Below are 24,124 nucleotides of genomic sequence, written 5' to 3'. Positions count from 1 at the left end.
GAGCCAGCTTGATTTTGGGGGGCAGGGAGCCTGGCATGTCACCCCCACAGAGCAAGCACCGGGGCTGGTGTGGTCTCGCTTTGGGGTGCCAGGCTGGGAGCCGGGCACGCCAACGTCCCCTGGCCGAACGCAGGGCACAGGGCTCTTGTTGCTGTGCCAGCACAGTGCTCCCCCACGCAACAAAATGCCCGTCGTGCTTGGGTTGCCCTCGCAGGACTGATTCATTGCCTTAGCCAAGGCAGAGCGTTCCCTCCCCTCCCCTGGTGGGATGCCTGAGTTTTTGCTCCTGTGGGAAGTGACTCCAGCAGAACCCGGAGTGACGGCAGCCGGCACCACTGCATGTCCCCAGCCTGCTCACCCCAGTGCTTCTTAACCCTTCAGTTTCAGGGAAGGGGAAAACAAGCTGCAGAAAGCCTTGCCGGCTCAGATGGAGAACGATCGTGTCTTGGGTGACCTGTGGGGGAAGAGCAACGCGCCCGTGGTCCTCAACAACCCCTACTCTGAAGCGGAGCAGGTAAGAGCCCATTGCTTGTGCTGCATTGGGTGGGGATGGGTTGTGGGGTGTGGACCCCTCCTGGGGGGCTCTCACACTGCAGAGAGGCTGCAAGGACTGCCCGGGTTGTCCTGAGGACCCATGGTCCCAAGACCTGGGGTCAGTGGTGCACAGAGCCCATGTGGTCCAGGAGCTGAATTCCCCAGGACTCAGGCAGGGCACGTATTACTGGAGAAGGATGCTCCTCATCCAAGGAGCCAAGGTGGAACGGGAGCGTAGCCAGGGACCACGTCTCCAAAACCTCCCTTGGGACCATTGGCCCTTTTGGTGGCAAAAATCTGAGCCGCCTCGTTAAGGTCGCTTTGATTTATGCGATGGTAATTCAACATAGCACTTCAGATAACATGTTGTACTGCGCCTTTTCATCTCCTCACGCTCCACAGACATAAATTCTCAGGCTTCCTTGCCAAAAATGGATTAGCTCCCTGTTTGTAGCCAAGCCAGAGACACAAGGCAGGATCCCCCTGGGGAAAACACGATACCCGTGACCATGGCCCTGCCTGGGCAGCCAAGTGCGTCGCCCCAATGGGATTAACCAGCAGCGGGTCAGGACATGGGGGAACGATCCAGGGACCATGTGTTTTTCTTGCATGTGTGTCCCCACCTTACTTGTCGGGATCACGCTGTACTCTTCAGGGAAGGGGAGAAAAGTAATTTCATGGTCACATGAAGATTTCCGAGAAAATCAATATTTCCTCAGCTCGGGAGCACCCTCAGCAGATCCCTCGGGCTGACGCCTCTTCCCAGCCCCAACGAGCTGCCACCCCATGCAGTGCTCCTCGTTGCCTGCCACATGCAGACTACCACAGCAGCCGGTGCAGCGGGCACACAGGTGCTGAGCCTGACCTTGATCCCCGGCAGCACCTCCAGGGTCGTGGCTCTTCCAGTTCTCCCATTTCAGAGGCACTGGAAAGATGCAAAGCCAGGAGCAGGGTGCGAGGTCACATAAGGTGACATGGCCGAGGTGATCCTGACCATGCCATGCTTGCTGCACGGCTGTAACCCACCCGGCTGGGTGCTTGGATGTGGCCAGGGACAATCTCCATCCTGCCAGCGCAGACAGCATTACCTGTCACTGACCCATGCTGGCGCATGGAAATGGGTGCAGCTGACAGCGAGCCATCGTGGGCAGCCCCACATCCCTCCACAAGGTTAGAGCTCTGCAGCAGCTCTCCGGATCCCACCCCAGCAGGGACAGGTCGCTGCTCTGGTCCCTTCCTGGATAGATGCAGACTTTCTGCCTCCTCGCTAAGCTCCGTGCATGTACGTGTCTGTTACTATAAGCACTTTATAACCTTCTGTGTTCAGAGCTTAATTTCTCTCTGTGTTAGGGCTGCCAAAATCCCTGGTCTTAAGCTGTTATTAAACTCTTTATTTCCCCCCACCCCCCCGCTAGATGTGCAGGCTTTCTTTTGATCCCTCTTATCCCCACACCAGCCCTGGAGGCAGGGCTCGTTCCCCAGCTCCCTGCAGCCCTTCCCCGGGGATGCCCGTGGCCGGGAGGAAAGAAAGGGCAGCGGGCGTTTTGCTGAACTCCCTGCAAGCTGCAATAAATACTGTTAGCACGGCGGCCAGCCAAGCCAAACAGCAGCTCTTTATACACGTTGTTCTCTAAAGCAGGATTTGGTGGAGTCGCTTGGCCAGGTGGGGAGTGCTCACCGAGGCTTGTAATAGGGTGCTGAAAGACCGGTTGGGCTTCGATCGCTCCTCGGGGTCTGGTTTTGTTTTTCTTTTCTTTTCTTTTCTTTTCTTTTCTTTTCTTTTCTTTTCTTTTCTTTTCTTTTCTTTTCTTTTCTTTTCTTTTCTTTTCTTTTCTTTTCTTTTCTTTTCTTTTCTTTTCTTTTCTTTTCTTTTCTTTTCTTTTCTTTTCTTTTCTTTTCTTTTCTTTTCTTTTCTTTTCTTTTCTTTTCTTTTTTTTTTAATTATTTTTTTTCAAAATCACACAGTGTGCTCTGCTGGTTTCCCAGGAGCCCTAGACCCGGCGGATGAGGAGATGCTGTGACTTCACCAGCCCGCGTCCTGCGGCCGTATTTCAGTCCACATGGATTGATTTGTTGGCGACGCGGGTGGGCGCGTGCATCTGCAGCGGGGCAAGGGACTCGCAGCAGTTCCATGCCTTTAAGGACGATTTACAGCTTTATAAAAACAAAACAAAAAAAAAAAAAGCACAGTTTGGAGTTCAGGCAGTCTGGAAGGAAATGTCAGCAGGCTAACAGACCTGCGACCCAGCAAAGTGCTCCAAAATGGGTCCCCCATAGCCAACGCATCTCGGCAGGGTGGTGTTTGGCACCTGGGGATGCAGGAGGAGGGCTGAGGACCTGCAGTCCAGGCACCTTGCCCCCAGGCAGGGCTGGGTGCCTTTCTCCCCTCCCTCTGTAAGAGTTGGAGACATCTCTCAAGCTGCACACCACCGATAAGTGCCTTGTAGATGCCTGCATCTTACGCACACGCCCCGACTGCTCCGTTAGTCTCTCCTCCATTTGTCCCACTCTTGAGTCACTAATATCACAGCTGCCTAATTAAAACATGAAAGCAGCTCTCACAGCCTCCCTGAGAGAAGCGGGGGTAATATTTGGCTCCGGTAATGCCGTGCAAGGAAGGCATACATACGCACACACGGCTCCTTCCCAGTTTTTTCTGGGTGTTGCTCTCCCTGCAGCTGTGGTGGGGTTTTGGTGCTTCTGCTTCTCGTAGGTGGTGTCACCTCAGCTGCCCCTGGCACCTGGGGCTTCATCCTGCCCCAGCACCGTGGCCTTGTTTCAGCAAGGATGCAAACTCCATCAGTGCCTGCAGGGAAGAGCCAAAAAGGCCTGGGAGCAGCTTTCAGGGAGCTTGAAGGTAGACCATCTGTTAAGTATCCATCCTCCACCAGCTTGCACCCTGTGCGTGCTTGCCCCACAGATGGGGTCATTCCTACATCTGGGTCCATAACACGCTCTTTCTGGATGCAGCCAGCACTTGCTGCCTTAGCTGGTACTTCTGGTTTCTGTCTGGGGGAGGCAAGGTGAGGAGGTAAGAGTTTGGGAACTGTGAGGACCAAAGAAGATCCTACAGAGGAGTCGGTGTCAGCCCAGGCATCGCACTGGCAAGGGTGCATCTGGGGAGGGAGGATGGAAATCTTTTGCCCTGGTGGTTCAGTATCTCTTCTTGCTGAGGAAGAGCAAGTTTGGTGGTGGTGCTTGGATTTCATCTCTTTTTGTCATCCTTCTGGCCCCTGTGGCTTTCCCTGCTGTGTTTGCCCATCAGCAAAGCAGCTTGTTCTGAAACAAGAGGCTCTTCCACCATGTGCTGGTTGTTCTCCACCTGGTCCTTCAGGGAGGAAGGCTGTAATGCCAGATTTACACTGGTGCTGCTGCTCTGTGAGCTGCGACGGTGACAAGGACCCAAAGCAGGACCACCACAAAGGAGTGTGAAACTGAAGGAAAAAAAAAGAAGGAAAAAAACAAACAAACAAAAACCACACCTTGCAGACAGATTACAAAGGGAGACAAGCTACAAGTATCCCTGAGGCAGGTTACAGCCAAACCCCGTCCAAGTCAGGATCTATGCTGCAGAGATGCAAACCTTTAAGCAGCATCAAATCCAAGTGGGTTCTGACAAGGTGATCCAGTGTGGGATCAGGATTCCCCCCAAACCTCCAGCAATACCTTTGTAGTGGCAGCGGATGAAGCACACCCAAACACAGGATGTAATTCCAGAAGTGTCTCAGTTTACCAGGGCCACCGTGGATCTCATGCCCCATGGCACACCATCAGATACCGGCTGCTCGTGAAACTTCCTAGTGCGTGGAGGAATGCGGGTTGCAGCACACATATTGGATATGATGATATCTGAAAACATTTCTGAAAACATGTGCAAATAGAAGAGCTTGCAGACAGAAGGTGCAGCCAGCTCTGCTCGGCACAAGCTGGCCGAGCCTCTCCCGTATGCTGGCATATCCTTCAAGACGTGCTGGATGAGCCCAGCCTGACGCAGGATATTGGGGTGGGCTGGAGGCTCGGAGCTGAGCCCGAAGTGATCCGAGTATGCATAATTCAGTAGCCCTCCCACCTGTGTAATGTATCCGTCCTTATTCCGACATTCTTCCAATGTAGTTATCAAAGGAGACGTGCCTTTGGCTTGCTCAGAGGAACGCTCGGCTGTTAGCTCTGTCTCAGAGGGCTCATACTGGTGAGGCTGAGCTTGGCATGTGTAAAACCCGAGCAGGTGATGCTCCTGAAAAAGACACATTCAATACATTTTGGAGAGATAAGTCTTCCGCTGGGAAACTTGAACGTGGCGTTCTCCTAAGTCACTGCTGTCTGTTTTGTAACTCACTAATGGAAGATGCTGCTGCTTGTTGTGGCCCTTTTCCTGTATTTAATTGACAAACGTTAACCTTGTGTGTATTTCATTGACAAATACTAACCTCCTCTGTCGTCCAGCCGCCGCCGTCGGGCCGGCAGTCCCCAACCAAGAGCGCGGTGAACGGGAGCCCTTCCAAGTGCCCACGGTTCGTCAAAATCAAGAATTGGGAGACGGGCGCCGTGCTTCACGACACTCTGCACCTCAAGACGGCGATGGTGAGTGGGGTTGGTAGGGCTGTCTGAAAGTTGTCTGGGTGTAACTGAGCCGATCATGGTGTTTCCAAGATGGTTTTAGAAAATTGGAAATTTAGAAATTTAGAAATGCAGATCTGGATGAGTTCAGGCCAGCCTCCTCATCTTCTGCGGTATCTGAATTTCAAACCTCTGGCGCGATAAGCTGGGTGAGAGGGGAGTCTCCCCTGGGAGGAGCAAGAAAAGGCGTGTAGGGCTTTATGTTGAGCCGGGATGAGATTTAATGAGCCTCAATCATCTGCATCAGGTGTTGCAGGAGGTGACTGCACACGCTCGAGGTGTCTTACACAACAGTGCTGATAGGTGTGAAAACGAACAGGGCTGAAAATATCCCCGTTTGTCAAAGACACCACCAACTCCTGGGCAGCTAATCGCTGACTTTTCCCAGCCCTGCTCACACAGCCAAGCCATGCTTGCCTCCTTCTGTCCCACCAGGCCACCGCGTGCACCGAGCAGATCTGCATGGGCTCCGTAATGACCCCCAGCCAGCACGTCCGCAAGTCGGAAGATACCAGGACGAAAGAGGAGGTGCTCGTCTTGGCTAAGGACTTCATTGACCAGTACTACTCCTCCATAAAGAGGTAAGAACGGCCAGAGAAGGTCACAGAAAGTCAGGCTGCTTCCTCAGGATTTCCTGCCCTCCACCCGGGTTGGTGAATGCCATCTCCCGCGCTCCCCACCCACACAGATCTGGCTCCAAGGCCCATCTGGAAAGGCTGGAGGAGGTGACAAAGGAGATTGAAGCCACCGACACCTACCAGCTGCGGGACACGGAGCTGATCTACGGAGCAAAGCACGCCTGGCGAAACGCAGCCCGCTGCGTGGGCAGGATTCAGTGGTCCAAGCTGCAGGTGAGCACCGGAGCTGCCAAAGGATGCCCCGGGGTTTTGGAAAGGCAAATCTTACTTTTCAGACACCTGAGGGAACACAGCACACGGCAGCCACACTTGTCTCAACAGCTTTGGGAAGGCAGCAGGAGATGGAAAAGCATCTGTGAGGGAAGGTGTACAGAGGTGTCTGTGTCTGAAACAAGGCCAACTGGAATCTGCTGCCCTAGGGAACATCTTCCCAAACCAGATGCTGCTCCAGTATCTCACACGCTGCTTCCAAAGCTGCAGCTTTGCCTGGAGAACAGCAGCAGGACACACTCAGCTTTGGTACAGAGATGCTATGGCAGGAGATAATTTGATTTGGTGCCTTTTTGACTAGCTGGAAGCCTGTGTGTAGGATCTGGATTAGGGATCTCTAGTGGAATCCCCTGGTGTGGGGGTGACATGTCCCTTTGTAACCCAGAGCATGGCTCAAGTGCTGCTCAGCAGTTCTTGGGGCTGCTTCATGCTGGGCATGGGCACCATGCAGGGCCAGGAGGCTGGGCCTCCTCCGCTCCCAGCTCAGCCTTCAGCTCTTCTTTTGGCACATCTGAGCCTTGGGGGAGCCATTTCTGCAAGAAGCTGCCTTCAAGCCTCCTGCTGAGCCTCTTTCCTGTTTCCACACCCTCTGTGTCCCTCAGACCTGGCTCACACCTCTCCCATTTCAGCCTTCAGTCTGCCCAGAATAATAGAAATCAGAACAGCTGGTGGAGGAGCCAGAAACAACAGCAGCCAGTTGTTAACACTGGGCTGGGGAAGTTTTTCCTGGGCAGGAGACCAATCCCCTCTCCAAAGCAGAAGGAGCAGCTGGATTAGATGTCCACATGTTGTAAAGGCAGGGAACATATAATTATAGAGCTCTAGGTCCCAAACAGACCAAGGTGACCTCTAGGACTTTCCCTGTGCTGTGTTCCTGCTGCCAGGCTCTGCCCTAGGAGCTGGAGCACAAATCCTGTAGCATCACCACCATCCTTTCCACTGTTCCAGGTGTTTGATGCCCGAGACTGCACCACAGCCCACGGGATGTTCAATTACATCTGCAACCACATCAAATACGCCACCAACAAAGGGAACCTCAGGTGAGCCACCGGGGAGTCCCCAGGGTTTCTGCCCAAAGTGCTGTGGATGTGTCAGTCCGGCTCTGGGTCCTGCTGGCATTGTCTCCTCCGGCGGGGCCACTGTAACCAGCCCCTGTCCTAGGGAGCACAAGAGGGACCTGATGTCCGGGGAGGGTGTCCTGCTGGTCCGAGCATATCTGTTCTTGCTCTCTGTGGGACCTCAAAGAGCAGATAATCTGATTATTTCACCCTTCCTGCATTTCTCCCTCTGAACCCTGATGTTAGCAGCCAGCTTCTTCCTGGAGCTGAACTGCTGCAAACTCCCCAGCTCCTTCCAAAAAAGAGCCAGGGTGCACCTGGCCAGAACTCCTCCCAGTGAAGAAAATACAGTAAATGTTAGGGGCTTGCTCAGGACACAAGCAGACGGTCAGGAGCTCAGGATGGCAGCAGGCAGGGGCTGCACATTAACCCCACAACACTTCCCCATCCCTCTGAAGACCCCTGCCCCGTGCTGTCACAGCCCGGGTGCTCACAGTGCTGCCCTGTCCTTGCAGATCTGCCATCACCATCTTCCCGCAGCGGACGGACAGCAAGCACGACTTCCGCATCTGGAACGCGCAGCTCATCCGCTATGCTGGCTACAAGCAGCCTGATGGCTCCATCCTCGGAGACCCCGCCAACGTGGAGCTGACAGAGGTACCAGCCGTGGGGCTGGGTGGCTCTGAGCACCCCAGGGTGCTGGCTCAGGTGGGGTGCATCCTGCCCGCTGGATTTGTCCCACTCCTGGGTGTTTTCCTGGGAATAAAACTTCCCGTGCATGGCTTGGCTGTGGCAGGCAAGCCCACCACGTCCATAGCTCATTTGGATGGAGATGAGCTCCTGGACCAAAGGGCTGAGCAGGGATGCTGTTAGGAGACACTGCTCAGCACCCAAAGGGCAGGTGGCCTGCAGGGACCTCTAACCCTGCTGTTGTTTTGGCTGTAGATCTGCATCCAGCAAGGGTGGAAGGCACCGCACGGGCGCTTTGACATCCTGCCCCTGCTCCTCCAAGCCAATGGCAACGACCCCGAGCTCTTTGAAATCCCCCCCGAGCTCGTGCTGGAAGTGCCCATCCGGCATCCCAAGTAAGTCAGAGGGGATCAGTGGGGCTCAGCTCCTCTGGGTTCGCCTTAAACCATCTCTACTTAGACTTCCCTGTCATGTATCGGGTGCTTTACCCTTCCACTTCCAGATCTTCCTTCCCCTGGGATGGAAATCAACTTGTGTTCTTGTCCCTGGGCTGGTTTCCCTTTGCTTGAAGTCTCCCAGGAGTTTTCCCTGCTACATTCCTGATGTAGCACCCTCTCCCCATAAGCAGATCCCAAATGAAATATTGCCTTCAGAAAACTTTCTTCTGACATGTCCTTTGTCCCGGTGGTCAGCAGCAGGGTTACCCGCCCTGTAGGTGGTCTGGTGGCGCTGGCAGATTGCCTGACCCAGTCATATCCTGGCAGGTTTGAGTGGTTTAAGGAGCTGGGCCTGAAGTGGTACGGTTTGCCAGCCGTGTCCAACATGCTCCTCGAGATCGGCGGCTTGGAGTTCTCCGCCTGCCCCTTCAGCGGCTGGTACATGGGCACAGAGATCGGGGTCCGGGACTACTGTGACAACTCTCGCTACAACATTCTGGAGGTAAATCCGTCTCCTCGAGGCGGGCAGTGAGTGAAGGTGCTGGGGAGCAGGGCAGGACATGGGGACAGCGATGGGGATGCCCAGGTTTCCCTTACAGATAGCAGCTACATTCTCCTGGAGTCACACAGCCAAGGGTGCGGTGGGCTGGCAAGGGTTTTTTGGGTGCTGAGGGGTTAGCTGGTAGCTAACAAGTCAGTGTGGTGCCCCTGAGACTTCTCAAAATGTTGGGAAAGCAGCACTACGAGGGGAGCTGCGGGTGCAAGAGGTGGAGGGCTCACATCCATCGAGGAGAGGAAGAGGCAGGCCCCATATTCACAGAGGAAGGCAAAATGGTCAGCTGCCCTGCCCTGCACGTGTCTTGTGCCAGCCTGGGTCCCTCCTTTGGGTCCCCCTCCCCAAGCAGAGATCTTCAATTCTTGGTTCTTGGCCAGTAAAATTTTCACCTGCTGCCTCGTTTTGTCACAGCAAGTGGCCAAGAAAATGAATCTGGATATGAGAAAAACCTCCTCGCTGTGGAAGGACCAAGCCCTGGTGGAGATCAACATCGCCGTGCTGTACAGCTTCCAGGTAGGTGAGCTGCAGGGTCTGGGTCACAGGGACCGGGTGGGACAGCGATGGAGACTTCTGCACAAGGACGACGGCAGCTGCTGCTGCACTCCGCTGAAATTGTGCCCTGCCTTCCTCCTTCTGAGCTGTTCCAGGAGCCTGCAGGGAGATTTAATGATGTCTCTGCCCTGGATGTTGGAAAGACGGCACTACCAGTGTCTGAGCTCTGCTGGGCCAGCGGGAGTGCCTGGGGGGCAGGATCCAGCCCTTCTGTCCCACCTGTGAGGCACAAATTGGCCCAGGTTCTCCCCACTCTTGCACTTAAATGCTGAGTAGCAAAAGGAGTCCTTGGAAGCACAGCTTCTGCAGGTGGAGTCCTTCCCAGAGCAGGATCAGCACTGATCCCTCAGTCCTACAAGCCCTGAACAAGCTCCCCAGGGGACGGATCCAGCTCATCCGTGCCCTCTTGGTCCTTGCTCAGCCCATGCCAAGTAGCAGGAGGAACGCCCATCCCTTAGCATGCCCCCAGGAAGGACAAGGGCAGCCGATCAGCCCCATAATCACTGCTTGATGACTGTGCTACTTGGGAAGGCCAGGGTTAGAGCCACCCTGGGTCACCTCCTGGACTGTCCTGTCGGGCCGTGGGTGGGAGCCCTTGGAAGGAGGTGATCACTGGGAAGCAAAACCAGGCATCCTTCAGCTCTGGACTTGTGGCCAGTGGTCACTGGTAGCATTTATGTCCATTGCGTGGAGCACTTGATGAGCATTTTCATCCCAAGCTCTGCTCCCCGGCCCGAGTCCTCCCCACCAGTTTGGCTTTCGCCTCCTGGAGAGCGTTAACCTGCAGCTCTTGGCTCCCTTCTCCCTCCAACAGAGCGACAAGGTGACCATCGTGGATCACCACTCGGCCACCGAGTCCTTCATCAAGCACATGGAGAACGAGTACCGGTGCCGTGGGGGCTGCCCTGCCGACTGGGTGTGGATCATCCCGCCGATGTCGGGCAGCATCACCCCAGTCTTCCATCAGGAGATGCTCAACTACCGCCTCACACCCTCCTTCGAGTACCAGGTACCGTCTGTGCCCATCACCCAACGCCTTCAACAAGCTGCCCCTCGAGGCAGTGAAGTCCATGAATGAGTCCAACCAATGGTCTCCTCTAGCACGGCATAAGGACCCCCTCGATATTCCTGTTTTTCCCAGAATGATGCCTTTTTGCCTCTTCTCGGAAATATGGGGCCCAACCTTTGGGTCAAGCAGGAGTAAGCAAAGCTCATCCCTCTGCAAGGGCCTCATTCTGCTCTTTGCTTTGTAGATGGGGAAATGCCCTGCCAGCCACCACGTCCCTCCTCTCCCCAGCTTACAGATTTGCCTGACTGCCTCTTGTCAGCCCGGGGATCCAACGATTTGATGAGGGGGGCTCCTGCCCAGCAGGCTGAGATGCTGGTGCTGGAGTATTTAACACTTCAGACCACGGGGAAAAGGGCCCTGAGCAAACACACCCTCATTAGCCAACCGCCCCTGCGCCGGTGGTTGTCACACAATGTGACCTTTAGTCAAGAGCCCTTAAGGAACAATCACAAAACGGGAGCAGTCTGTTCATTTCTATAACCAATCCAGCAGGAACCCCGATGATTCCTGGCCCTGATTACAGCCAGCCGCCTGCGAGGGCACTGAATTAGCTTCTGTGCTCTTGTTTCTTGCTTCAGCTGCCTCCCCTTCCCAGAGGGCCTCTTAGAAAGAGAAACCTGTGGGCTGGGAGGGGAGGATGTGCTCGCATCGCCTCTCCCCTTCTTGTTCCTCGTGGCCTGTTAATGCTCGTCTCAGAGGTGAGAGGGCGTTTGACCAGATGCTGTTGGAAGCCACAAGGGTTTTATTATATACCACAATTTTCTGTCCAAGTGCCCCGAGAAAACCCATGGGTCTCCAGGGACCTGTACGAGAGATGAAGGGCTGGGAAGACGCCAGCCAGTCCTCCTGTTCACAACCGGAGGGATTCAGCTGGGGTTAGAGCATTTCTCCAAGCCCTGAGCGCTGCCCATCAGCTGCTGCTCTCTTCTCCCTCCTAGCCGGACCCCTGGAACACCCACGTCTGGAAAGGGGTCAACGGGACGCCCACCAAGAAGAGGGCCATTGGCTTTAAGAAGTTAGCAAAGTAAGTACCAGCGGGATCTGAAAAGCCCTACAATGCATTGGGCTGGTCCTGGGTTTGGGTGTGTACAAACTGATGGGCCATGAGCCTGGGTCCCAGGCTGCCGAAGGCTTTAGCTGCCAGGAGGGATGTCTGGAGAAGCCAGCAGCCCTTGGAACATCCCGTTAGACCTTCAGATTCATGTGGCCAAGTGAATACCTGGAGTTGCATGTCATCTCTCCTCCCAGGCTGGTTCGCTCCTCAGTAAGACGTACTGAAGTGCTCAGGAATGGCTTTATCTTGTCTTGAGGCTTTATTACCTGTCTCTGCTTTCACAGCCTCCTGGGGCAGAGATCACTCCTCCTGGTTCAGGGCCAGGCAGGCAGGAGTGACAAGGAACTCGTGTCCCCCTTTCTTTAGCCACTTATCTCCAGTGCATGTCTAAGTCTCTGGATATCCCTGCGGCAAGGAGGGGGGTGGTAGGACTGAGGAATCATCCTGCAGGTAGCAGAGGGATTGGGGCCAAGCTGAGATTTGCTCTTCACGGCCGGTTGACCCCTGGCAATGGGCCACGCAAGTTCCCCTGCCCTGCCAAAGCAGCGAGTCAGCAGGGATGCAGAAATGAAGGGTTGTTTGGATGCTTCGGCTGATCCTGGCCCAAATGCCACTCCCGGGGGCCATCAGCAGGGGGCTTTGGGTTGGAGCAGGGGGTTTGGGTTGGAGCAGTGGGCTCCGAGGAAGCAGAGCCCTGGACCAAGGCTGGAGAGGGCTGGGTCTGCCCTGGTATCTGCGGCCAGGCTGCCAGGTGGCCTCGTGCTGCTCACAGCATCTCCCCACGCTTCAGTTTCCCGTGTCTCTACTATCAGCTTGTTCCCACTCTTCAGCTGTCACCTTCTGTAAGCTTTTTTTTTTTCCGTGGTGCATCCATAACCATGATCAGCAGCTGATGAATATACTCCCGAGGCCGACACCGGTGCCTGGGTCTGCGCTGCAGCCCGGGGCTGGAGGAGAGCGCAGGAAGATTAATTGAGCCATTGAGTTAGGAGAAGCAAAGCTTTATTTGTGTGTGTGCAGCTGATAAATGATTTTGTAAAAATGTGAGCGTGGCAGGTAATTTTTAAAAAAAATCTCTATTGTTCCCGATGTGGGGGGGAAAGAAATTTTTTTTGCAATTCACCATTAATCCTGGATCTGAGCTAATCGGCTGAACAAGTGGCGGCCTGAGCCCAGCAGCCCTGAGCATGGCACTTGGCACCGGCCGCAGTGAGATTTTGATGTCTGTTCAGACAGGGAAGGCTGGTGCTGGCCACACTGCAGCACTCAGATCTGCAGTCCCTCCCTGCCCTGCCCCTGAGGCCGGGGTAAGCCCTGGGGACACCGCTGTGGTGGGAAAGCAAAGTGGCTTTAATGTGCAGAATTACACCAAGGAGCAAGGGAATAGCAGTGTGGAAGGGGGGCAGGCCCCCCAAAACAGTCCCTTCCCCATTACAGCACACCCAGCCAAATTCAAACCTGCCTTTCTGGTGGCCCCACAAACCAACTTGATAGTCTGTTTAGAAAAAATAAATAAATAAATAAAATTATATAAAATTATATATATATATATTCTGCAAGATATTGGGAAAACTATCCCTGCCATCCAAACTCTGTGGAGATGTGTGGCCCTACAACAAACTCTGGGCTCAGAGAACCACCAAGAACCCCAAAACTGGCCCACGACACCCTCCTTTGCTCCCCATCACTCTGATGCCAACCCAGCCAGCAGTGCCAGGGGGCAATATTTCAGGTGCTGCATCTCCTCGGCCAGGATCAGAGGTGCCCGTGACCTCTCAAAGCCCCTCTGCCCTGCTGTTGGAGTGGAGCCGGTGGGGAAACGTGGAGCAGTCACGACTCCAGCCACAGACGCAGCCCTGCAAAGGCTCAGATAGACGTACGGCCTCCCAGCCTCAGGGGGCTGCTCCTCAGGGTGAAGTTCATAGCATCGCTGGATTGCAAATCAAAGGGAGTACAGATGGCCTCGCCTGACCTCCTCAGCCTCTCAGGGCTTGGTGTGTGATGTGTGGGGTCTGGGGGCTCCTGGTCGGCCAGACACCTCCTGCAGAAAGGCAGTTTAAAGCCACAAGGAGATAGAGAAGCCACTGCTCCCCCCCTAGCTTGGGCACTGGCTGCTCTCCAGCTTTTCCTTCTGAGGTTATCTGCTCTCTGCTTCGTTCAGTGCTGCCCCTGATTCTTCTGCTGCTGCCCTGTCCCTGCAGAAAGAGCCCCCCCAGCTCATTTTGCATCCCTCTCCTGACACTCCAGCTCTGTTCGAGCCCCCGTCCAGCCTTCAAGGCTCTCCCATAGCCTCTGTTTGGCACCTAACAGCAACGAAAGTGTTGCTGCAGTTTTTAGGGCGGGCTGTTCACTTAATACTAAATAAAATGGTGTGAATAGCCTGGGCTAGAGGTGCCGACAAGGATGCAGGCTCTCTTACCGCAATTTATTCGTGCTCCGTAGAGCTGTGAAGTTCTCAGCCAAGCTGATGGGACAGGCCATGGCCAAGAGGGTGAAAGCCACCATCCTGTACGCCACGGAAACGGGGAAGTCACAGGTCTACGCTAAAACCCTGTGCGAAATCTTCAAGCACGCTTTTGATGCCAAGGTATTTGCTAGCCCCCGGCCCCTGAAAGGTTATTTTGTGTGCGTCCAGGTGGCCCGAGGAAATCCCTGGAGGTGGTTTTCCCACCCAGGGCCTCTTGTTAACGCCCCTATTGCTCCCAGGTGATGTCCATGGACGAGTACGACATCGTGCACCTGGAGCATGAAACCATGGTCCTGGTGGTCACCAGCACCTTTGGCAATGGAGACCCACCTGAGAACGGGGAGGTAGGACGGAGCACGGGGGCTGGGGGCTGCAGCAGGGGCATGGCAGAGGAGAGGGGGCTGGGGATGGGTGGAGAAATATCGTCCTGACCTCAGATGGCCACAAAAAGGTCTGGGTGCTGTGTGATAGCTGGTGTTCCACCTGCCTCTGCCTCCAGCCTGATCTGGAGTGGGGATATCTGTGCAATCCCTAGGGAGACACACAGCTAATGCTGTGCTAAAGCTGCCCCGTGCAGCAGCACCACAGGCAGACAGCAGGCAGAGCCCCAGCCTGAGTAGCTGCTTCGCCTCCTGCAGGGGGACTGGCAAAGCTGACAGCCTTTTTTTTGTTTGTTCATTTTTTCTTTTTTTTTTTTTTTCTGTAGAAATTTGGCTGTGCGCTTATGGAGATGAAGAACCCCAACTCCAACCTGGAGGAGAGGAAGTAAGAGCACCCCAAAACCCTTCTGTTCCCACTCCCAACCCCTGCAAACCAGAAGCCCTGCAGCCAGGACAGGCTATTTCTGTCTGCCTCCTTGTGAGAGGGGGTGAGAAATCCCAGCTGCAAGTTTGCAAAGGTCCAAAAGGGATGGGACCTGCCTGGAGAGCAGGGGATGGAGCAGGTGAAGGTCCCAGGGAGGAGAAGAGCACCGAGTCAGGCGTACCTGTGGACTCAGGCTTGTAATTGGGGTTTTAGAAAATCCTTCGCTGGTGGAAGAGGAGGCTCGAGCATCTCAGTGCCTGTCCCAGAGGCTGGGAAGTGAGGGCTGCTGGCAAGGTGTTAATCTTCTGCAGCCTCATTTTACTTCAGCCACTAAGCCACAATATATTTTGCTTAACCAGGACGCTGCTCCGCGGTGGGGCCTCTCCTGAGTTATCACAGCGATGCTCACGACTGGCAGAACGTTGCTTCTTAATTAAGGTAGAATTAGCCCCGGTCGGTGATGGAGTGGGATTTAAATGGGTACCAAAGCCCTGACTTTCTGCCTGAGCACCGCTGAGAAGTGCTGATGGGGCTGGAGAGAGCAGTGCTGAGCACTGCAGGGCACGGTGATGCTTCCACCCCTGCCCACCAATTTGTGCCTCTCCTCTGCTAGTGATGCTGCAGCCCTGGAGTATCCTCGCCGAGTGACCCCACAGCGCTCAGGAGCCAAAACCCCACTATTTTTCTGATAGCCTCATCCCTTAACAGGGGCAGCTGACAAAAACAGGACACCCTGGAGATGCCTGGATGGAGAAGAAGCATTTTGCCCGTGGTTCTTCTCTCCTTGGGGCTGGGTTGGTGCAACGCAGGGTTGGGTGTGGAGGTGCCACCCGCAGCAAGCCAGGCAGATTTGAGGAGGACAAAAGCTCCTGAGCTTGGTCTCAGCCGTCCCAGTCACCTCTAAATGTAATTTAAGGGACTGGCAGGAGTTTCTGAGAGCCAGAGCAGCCCGTGGCTTGGTTACCTGACAGCAGAAGTGGTGGGAGTGCTGCAAACAGTGACCTATGAGGACAGATTAAAGGGTGAGAGCTATTTTCTCTGGAGAAGAGAGAAATGCAGCGCGGTAGCAGATTTCACATACGGAAAAAAGGTGACTGCAGAGGGGGAGGGAATAAATTACTCCCAATGGCCCCCCCGGGACAGGCCAAGAGGTCGTGGCTCTGGATGGCAGCAGAGATGCTGACGTTAGGCATGGAAAAAAAAATAAAAAAACTTTGCAATGAGAAAAGGCAGCCTGGAGGAGACCGTCTGGGGACAAGAGGCAGCCTGGTGTCTGTAGGAAGGGGCTGGAGAGAGCAGCTTGGTCCCAGCACCCAAGCGGGGAATTTGGGCTTCATGCCCATCTAACCCTGCGGGCCGTGCCCTCCTGCCTTCCCCACAAAACCCCAGGGGAGAAAGAAGTGGCTCCATCCAGCCGGAGAGGGGCAGGGGAGCAGAGAGGAGACCCAGGGAGCAGGGCTGAAGAGGTCTGGGCAGGCAGGAGGAGGCTGTGGGGCAGGGCTGGAGCACTGGGCTCTGCGACCCCAGCCCCGTTGTTTCCTTCGGGGGCTGTCTCCTCCGTGTGGTGTCGGGTGCCGAAGGGCTGCTGTGACTCATCCACACACTACTGCTTCGCTGCTCGGGCAGTATATTTAGAAACCCTTGTGTAGAGCAATTTCTGAAGATGGTTCAATTCAGAAATACTTCTGCTGTTGTCAGATTTTTTTTTTTCTCTGCTCCCCTTCCCCCTCCTCGTCCCCTCTTCTCTCACTCCCTTTTTTTTCACTTCCTACAAATTGGAAAAAAAAAAAAAACAAAAAACCTTCACAATATCTGCTCAGACGCGTGCCCGACCTTGCACACAGCCAGAGAAGGACAGGTAAAGCCCAAGTCCCTGTCTGGTGACAAGGTGGGGACCAACAGGTGGGTCAACCCGTCAGGAGGTGACTGCAGGACCCCACGCAGCAAACCAGGTCCAGCTGGGGGGACACAGCATTTCTCTGCTCCGGCTTCTGATCGCGCTATCTGCCCATGAAATATTGAGCCCTGAGCTTGAGCCTGCTCTGGCTCGGTCTTTTCCAATGTCTGGTCCCCTCTGAGCACTCAGCCTGATGGGTTCCCACTGTAATACCTGATGTTGCTGTTTGCAGGAGCTACAAGGTCCGTTTCAACAGCGTCTCCTCCTACTCGGACGCACGGAAATCCTCGAGCGACGGCCCCGACTCCAGGGACAACTTCGAAAGCACGGGGCCCCTGGCGAATGTCAGGTAAACGGGATGGGGAGGGAGGCGAGGATTTCTTGCAGGTCCTTGGGATGGACAGAGCTGGAGCTGGTGCTGCTCGGAGCCCCTTTGCTCCCCCGTGCTGAGGAATGGGGATGCTCTTGGGCCGTGGTGGCGCAGCACAGGGAGACCCCGATGGCCCTACCAGCCCTGCAGGTGCAGCCATATCACCTCTCCCTCTGTAGGTTCTCCGTCTTTGGGCTGGGCTCGCGTGCTTATCCCCACTTCTGCGCCTTTGCCCGGGCGGTGGACACCCTCCTGGAGGAGCTGGGCGGGGAGCGCATCCTCCGCATGGGAGAAGGGGACGAGCTCTGCGGCCAGGAGGAGTCCTTCAGGACCTGGGCCAAGAAGGTCTTCAAGGTGATGATCCTCAACCCTCGGGCTCCAGGGATGAGGAGGGCATGGGGTCAGAGCCTGCAAATGCCCCAGGGCCACCGGGGCTTCCTAGGGGACAAGGGGGGAGGTTTGGGGCTCGGTGGGATGTGGCAGAAGCCAGGGAGCTGCCTGAGAGCCCGGTGTGTGCTGCAGGCAGCGTGCGATGTCTTCTGCGTGGGGGACGACGTGAACATCGAGAAGGCCAACAACTCCCTCATCAGCAACGACCGCAGCTGGAAGAGGAGCAAATTTCGCCTGACCTACGTGGCCGAGGCACCGGAGCTCACACAAGGTGCAGAGACGGGGCCACCCCGGAGGGCTCAGGGGCAGGTGGAGGAGAGAAGACACAGTGGGGGGAAAGGGGCCAGACCTCCGTGCTTATTCCCCATCCTTCTGTATTAAATCCTCAGCATTTCAGCCTTGCTTCTGCCCCCCATCACATGCCCGAGGGGGAATTCATGTGGGTCTCAGGCCCCTCCAGCAGGTCCCTGCCTGTATCTGCAGCAGAGATGTTGGGATCCGAGCTGCTCTCCCTTCCTCCTGACCCTTTTTTTTTTTTTTTTTTGAAGCAGAGAGCTGGAAACCTGGGAGCTTTCCAAGCTCGCCCTGTCCAAATGCTGCTCCGCCGAGCGTTGCGGTGCAACAGCAGGTCCGGCCCCCCGACACCTGGCCCCTCGGCACCGCTCCCGCAGGGGACGGTCTGCTGCACTGCTCGGCCCCGGTGCATGAGGGCACGTCCCCGCACCTCCCGAGGGTGGTTTCCAAACCCTCCTCCATCCTTAGAGGAAGGGTCCCGTGCTTGGTTCCCCCCCCCAGGGCTCCCAATCCAAAGGGATTGCCTTGGCCACGCTCTGCTGTGTTGCTTCACGGGTGCTTTTCCTCCGCAGGGCTGTACAGCATCCACAAAAAACGCGTCTACGCAGCTCGGCTGATCACACGCCAGAACCTGCAGAGCCCCAAGTCCAGGTAGGAGGCGTGGACATCCTAGGGTGTGCAGGAGCCAAGCACCTGTGCACATGGTGCTGCATGAGTCTGTGACCCCAAATGTCCCGTGCATACCATTTTTGTGCAAACCATGGCCAATGTTGAGAGCCTTGTGAGCCTGGCAAGGGGTTTTCTTGCCTTCCTGTCCCATGAGACCTCAGCCACGGTGTAGCCTCCTGCCCAGGAGGATGGGAGGAAGGGTTGCTGTACTTATAGGGCTAATTCCCAGGAAGGATGAAGTTGTGGAAGCAAGAGGCTAAATTGTTTCTCCCTTTTAGAAAGCCCCTGAGGGTGGGTCAGTGGCAGGGGGAGGTGGGCGCTGCCGTGTCCTTTCCAGCTCCCTGCTGTGACTTTGGGGACAAGCTCAGTGGGACACCAGGGTTTGGATTTGCCACCAGCATCTCTCGAGAGCAGAGCTCCACAGCTCCCTGAAGGATGCCCCCAAAACACATCCTGCTTTGTCTCCCTGCAGTCGCTCGACCATTTTCCTGCGCCTCCACACCAACGGGCACCAGGAGCTGCAGTACCTGCCCGGGGACCACCTGGGCGTCTTTCCAGGGAACCACGAAGGCTTGGTCAATGCCTTGATCGACAGGCTTGAAGATGCCCCCCCAGCCAACCAGCTGGTGAAGGTGGAGCTCCTGGAGGAGAGGAACACAGCTCTGGGTAAGCAGGGCCACCCTACGAGTGGTCTTCGTAGCTCCCGAAGGGGTTGGTGGCCTCCAGGAGAAATTGTTTCCCATCTCAGCGGTGCAGTTGTCTGGATTGGAAGCTCCTCCTTTCACCTCCTGCTGCCCAAAGCCATGGCTCACCTGCACTGGGAGGCTGAGCAGGGCCCTGGGGAAAAGTTTCCTTGCTCTTCAGACAATTAAAGGTGTTTATGTTCTCATGGAATGAGCAACGTCTGGGACTGGAGAGGAGTTAAGGGATCTTGATGGTCCCCTCCAGCATTATATTTTGGAGATGAGTCCAATGCCCTGATGCATGGTGTGAGAGGAGGTGGAAAACCACCTCAACTCAGTGCCCAAAGCTGAGGGTGGTGGAGTATCAGCCTCCATATACGAGCCCAGCAGGGATGGAAGCAAGGAGGTGTCCTTAGGCTCAGCTGATCCCCTGGTTGTGCTGGGTTCCCTCCCGGCAGGTGTCATCAGTAACTGGACGGATGAGAACCGAATCCCACCGTGCACCATCTTCCAGGCCTTTAAGTACTATTTGGACATCACCACCCCTCCCACCCCCCTGCTGCTGCAGCAGTTTGCTTTGTTGGCCACCAGTGACAAGGAGAAGAAACGCCTGCAGGTCCTCAGCAAGGTAAAGCCTCAAATGCCATGAGCAGGGACTTGTAGGGGTGTTTTTTTTCCTCCTCCTTTACACGTGGCAGACCTGGAAGGCCATTGCCATCGATTCTCTTTTCCAGAGGTGAGAGCAGAATTCCCTCAAGAGGCTCCTTGTGAGCCTAGAAATAATTCATGGCATGCCCCTGGTGCAGCCCCTTCTCTTCAGCATCACTTCCACGTGGCTCCTTCTCTCGGGACCATTCACTCTGTTTAGTAGTCCAGCCCTTTTGGCTCCAGATAAAATAACTTTCTGAGTATAACCTCAACTCCCCAGCACAAGTGAAGAGTTTGAAGCCAAGTGGCTTGGAGCCAGGCAGGGGATTGTAGCAGAAACAGGTGCTGAAGCCAGATGTTCTATCACTGAGCGCTGTGACTGAGCCCCAAGTTCCTCGGGACCCTGGGGACAACCAGGACATTTTCATCCCGTGCTGCACATGCTGTGGTTTGGCTGGGTCTGTACCGGTTACAGCAGGGCTCCTCCTGCCCTCCTCCACTGCCACCCACCCCAGCTTCCCCACAGACCCCGTGGGATATTGGTAGAGGCTCCCAGCTCGGAAGAAGCTGATGCTGCAGCCCTCTCCCTGCTCTTTCCCCGGCTGCAGGGCTTGCAGGAGTACGAGGAGTGGAAGTGGTCCAAGAACCCAACCATCGTGGAGGTGCTGGAGGAGTTCCCCTCGGTGCAGATGCCCTCCACACTGCTGCTCACGCAGCTGCCCCTGCTCCAGCCCCGCTACTACTCCATCAGCTCCTCCCCGGAGATGTACCCCGGCGAGGTGCACCTCACCGTGGCGGTGGTCTCGTACCGCACCAGAGGTACCGTGCCGCTGCAGGGGGCTTCGGAGACGGGCTTGGGGTGGGGAGCAGGGGAAAAGTAGTAGCACGTGGGCAACACCACCGGGTCTCTGGCAGAGGTGTGGTTTCAAAGCTTTTCTACCTGCAGGGGGTGGGTTCCTTCAGCCCATGACACTGCTGTCCTGCATCCGTCATGGGGCAGCGTATCGCAGGGGTGCCGGACTTGGCACGTGTAACAGTGATAGAGAGACCCCGATGGCTCTGTGTGGGATCATTTCATTGCTCACACTGTCACTACCAGCCAGGTTTCTGTACCTGTGCAAGCACTGAGTGCCCGAGCAGCCCTGGTCATGGTGTGGATGGCCAGAGCCCCTCTGGCCCTGCAGCGGGTGGGACATGGGGGAAGATGCTGGCCATTCGGCTGGGGCTGAGCTAGAAGCATCACGGAATGCTGCTGCTTCTGCCATGAAGGACCAAGAAAAGTTGGGGGCCTCCCACATACCACAGAGGCCCAGCTGCTCCAGGGCTGGTGCTCAGGACTGTTGGGTAGCCCCACAGATGGACCCAAGTGCCAAAATCCTGCCAAGTTCACAGGGATGGAGGCAGCGATGCTGGCAGGCTCCAGGTCTTGGAGGGTTTCAGGAAGGAGAGCGACTGGAGCAGCTGGCTGGCGTGGCAAGCACACACCTTCCCCTTCCCTCCTAGATGGAGAAGGCCCGATCCACCACGGAGTCTGCTCCTCTTGGCTCAATCGGATACAGACCGACGAAGTAGTGCCCTGCTTCGTGAGGGGGTGAGTGGCCTGCGAGGGGTGAGCCGTGAGGATGGGGAGAGAGGATGAGCCCTTTCCCCTTCGTCCTTCTTGGCACAGCACCAAGGGTGCAGAGAAAACAAGGCTGGCTTTGCGAACACCTGAATCCCTCGCAGCTCCTCTCTTCTGCCCTAAAATGTCACTTTGGGGAATTTCACCTCATTTTCCACCCTGTTTCTCCAAGTGGTGTCTCAGCTTGCCGTGGGCAGAGGCGAGGGAGGGAGCATCGTGCCTGGCTTTAACCAAGCATCTTCCCCACCTGCAGGGCTCCCAGCTTCCACCTGCCCCAGGACCCGCAGGTGCCCTGCATCCTCATCGGCCCCGGCACCGGCATCGCCCCGTTCCGCAGCTTCTGGCAGCAGCGGCTTTTTGAAATCCAGCACAAAGGTGGGTCCGGGCTGCTCCTCCTGCCTCTCAGCTCCAGCAGCGCCCAGGAGCCCCAGGATGGTGCCATGGAGGGGCTCAGCCTCCTGCTGGTCCTCCTCGAAGGGGCTGCTCTTCAGCCCAAACTCCATGAAAATCTCCCTGTAAAACTATAAGGTTTTGTGGTAGAACTATATAGTGTTGGGCTTGCTTAAGGGCATTTTATGTAAAATTATAACTTATGTAAAATATTTTTTTCCCTACATGAGCAGTGAAAAATTGAAAGTTATTTATTTTTTTTCTCCAAAATCTCATCCCCCTCCCAGGTGGCCCCAGACTCAGCACCTCCTCCTTGCTGGTGTTCCCCCTGCCCGTTTGGCCAGGGCAGGCTCCTGGCACGGGGTGCTGGTGCTGCCAGCAGGGATGCGTTTTGCAGCAGGGGGGGCACGGTGGGCTGTGACAGCTTCCCCCATCTCTCCCCCAGGCCTGAAGCCTTGTCCGATGGTCTTGGTGTTTGGGTGCCGACAGTCCAGGATCGACCACATTTACAAAGAGGAGACGCTTTTTGCCAAAACCCAAGGTGTCTTCAGAGAGCTGTACACAGCCTACTCCCGGGAGCCGGACAAACCAAAGGTGGGTGCTGCTCCGAGCCCGGCTGGGGATGCTGGGGGAGGGTCCTGGGCGGGTTTCAGCCCCGTGCTGAGGGCAGCAGGTGGGCAAGGAGGATGTCAGCAGGCAGGGTGGTCCAGAAGCAGCACAAACAGGAGCCAAATGAAGCTTTGCTGCTGGCCCCAAATCTTTCCTATCACTGTGGGTGGTGCAGCAATGCGTTTCCAGCCCCCCCAGGAGGTGGTGGTGTTGCTGGAGGCAGCTGCTTGCCCCCAGAGCATGTCCAGAGGATGGGGCTGAGAATCCGTAATTAACCTCATCTCCCACCTCTTCCTCCCCCCCCCAAGAAATACGTGCAGGACGTGTTGCAGGAGCAGCTGGCCCAAACCGTGTACAAAGCACTGAAGGAGCAGGGAGGCCACATCTACGTCTGCGGGGACGTCACCATGGCCGGGGACGTCCTCAAGACCGTGCAGCGCATCGTGAGGCAGCAGGGCCAGCTGTCGGTGGAGGAGGCGGGCGCCTTCATCAGCAAGCTGCGGGTGAGTGGCGGCCGTGCCCGCTCCTGCTGCGGGCGCTGCACCTGCTGCCTCCTCCTGCACGAGGGGCAGCACCGAGGAGATGGGTGCCAGGGGGGGCTGCGGCTCCCCCCCACGCTGCTTGCACCCAGCCGAGGGCTGTCCGAGTTTTGGGGATGTGGTGGAAGTCGTCCTGCACTGCAGGAGCTCTGGGGTTGTGCTAAGACCCGGGGTGAGGGCTTTTTGGGGTACCATTGGTAGCCCAGGCAGGGCTCGTTCGCCTCGCCAAGTCCCCACTGCCACTCTATCACAGCGGCGGGGTTGTGGGCTCCCCTCCCAAAATCTCTGTTGTTTGTCTGGGTGCTGCCCCAGGCAGCTGAAGCAGAAGCGAGATCAGCTCAGGACCTTCTGCCCATGAGGACACCTCAGCCCAATCCCTACGGGACTACCCCTTCTGAACCATGCACCCAGGGAGCCCACAAAGACTTTTTTGGCTGCTTTGCAAGCCAAAGCACTCACACACGGGCTGACCCCAAGCTACTTGTCCCTGAAGGCCACGTGGCCCTGGGGTTACCCAGCCAAGGAGGTCCAACACCCCGAGCAGCCCCACCACTGCCACAGCGTGACCTTGGGGAGGTTGTTTCCCCTCCTGGCTTGTCTCTGCCCTCCCTGTCCCATCAGCTCACCGGCCCCACATCTCTCGGTGTGTGTTTGGTACCTGCCCACGGCACCACCACAGCCTTCTGGTGCCCCAGGAGCACCACAGTCTGCAAACCCTCCGCTTTTCCCCCCATCCCTCTCCCATCCTCGCTTCCAGGATGACAGCCGGTACCACGAGGATATTTTTGGAGTCACCCTGCGCACGTACGAAGTGACTAACCGCCTTAGATCCGAGTCTATTGCATTCATTGAGGAGAGCAAAAAAGATACGGATGAGTGAGTTGACACGTTTATTTTAACCCCTGCTCATGTCCCCCCCCGGGCGCGTGGGCTGCGGGGTGGGGAAGGGAGCCTTAACTTCTGCACATCTTGGCCCTTCTTGTAGCAGCGGCTGGAAAAGGCATTTAATTTTTGCACGGGGAGCAGAGGCTGCTGCACGGCAGGCTCTCTGAAATAGCTGTCACCTCACCAGGACAAGTACCCCCGGCCTTCCCGGGCTATTGCACCCGTCACAGCGATGCGCTCAGACCTGACAATCCCATCCAAACGCGGATGCGAACCCAAACCCTTCGCTGCCCTGCCCACAAGTGACAGGCTGGAGGGTTTTGGGGGGGACCCAGGGTGAGGGGTGGCTGTCCCCAGCTCCCCCTGGCTGGCTCCGGGGACCC

The 24,124-nt window shown here is 56.2% G+C and overlaps 1 protein-coding gene across 2 annotated transcripts in view; it reads left to right on the top strand.

Annotated features, from left to right (window-relative positions):
* NOS1 (nitric oxide synthase 1) overlaps nt 1-23,736 on the top strand; it is a gene marked incomplete at both ends in the record, with an annotated part of 32,771 nt that extends 9,035 nt beyond the window's left edge. The window contains 26 exons of one of the 2 annotated variants that reach the window (XM_084297028.1): nt 388-514; nt 4,978-5,115; nt 5,587-5,732; nt 5,840-6,002; nt 7,008-7,099; nt 7,633-7,774; nt 8,063-8,202; nt 8,572-8,746; nt 9,212-9,313; nt 10,167-10,361; nt 11,360-11,445; nt 13,918-14,062; nt 14,182-14,286; nt 14,649-14,707; nt 16,876-16,992; nt 17,193-17,367; nt 17,536-17,674; nt 18,270-18,348; nt 18,839-19,032; nt 19,508-19,677; nt 20,306-20,516; nt 21,201-21,288; nt 21,572-21,693; nt 22,154-22,302; nt 22,626-22,820; nt 23,614-23,736. In XM_084297028.1, coding sequence (XP_084153154.1) covers nt 388-514; nt 4,978-5,115; nt 5,587-5,732; nt 5,840-6,002; nt 7,008-7,099; nt 7,633-7,774; nt 8,063-8,202; nt 8,572-8,746; nt 9,212-9,313; nt 10,167-10,361; nt 11,360-11,445; nt 13,918-14,062; nt 14,182-14,286; nt 14,649-14,707; nt 16,876-16,992; nt 17,193-17,367; nt 17,536-17,674; nt 18,270-18,348; nt 18,839-19,032; nt 19,508-19,677; nt 20,306-20,516; nt 21,201-21,288; nt 21,572-21,693; nt 22,154-22,302; nt 22,626-22,820; nt 23,614-23,736 — 3,577 coding nt within the window. Of the gene's footprint in view, nt 1-381; nt 515-4,977; nt 5,116-5,586; nt 5,733-5,839; nt 6,003-7,007; nt 7,100-7,632; nt 7,775-8,062; nt 8,203-8,571; nt 8,747-9,211; nt 9,314-10,166; nt 10,362-11,359; nt 11,446-13,917; nt 14,063-14,181; nt 14,287-14,648; nt 14,708-16,875; nt 16,993-17,192; nt 17,368-17,535; nt 17,675-18,269; nt 18,349-18,838; nt 19,033-19,507; nt 19,678-20,305; nt 20,517-21,200; nt 21,289-21,571; nt 21,694-22,153; nt 22,303-22,625; nt 22,821-23,613 lie in introns of both variants that reach the window. The other variant, XM_084297027.1, reaches the window with a different exon arrangement.
* Nucleotides 23,737-24,124: the final 388 nt, after the last annotated feature.

Source organism: Netta rufina (assembly GCF_964035555.1).
Source record: "Netta rufina genome assembly, chromosome: 17".
Lineage (NCBI taxonomy): Eukaryota > Metazoa > Chordata > Aves > Anseriformes > Anatidae > Netta > Netta rufina.
Note: the sequence above shows the minus strand (reverse complement) of the source record. Positions and strands in the feature narration are given on the sequence as shown.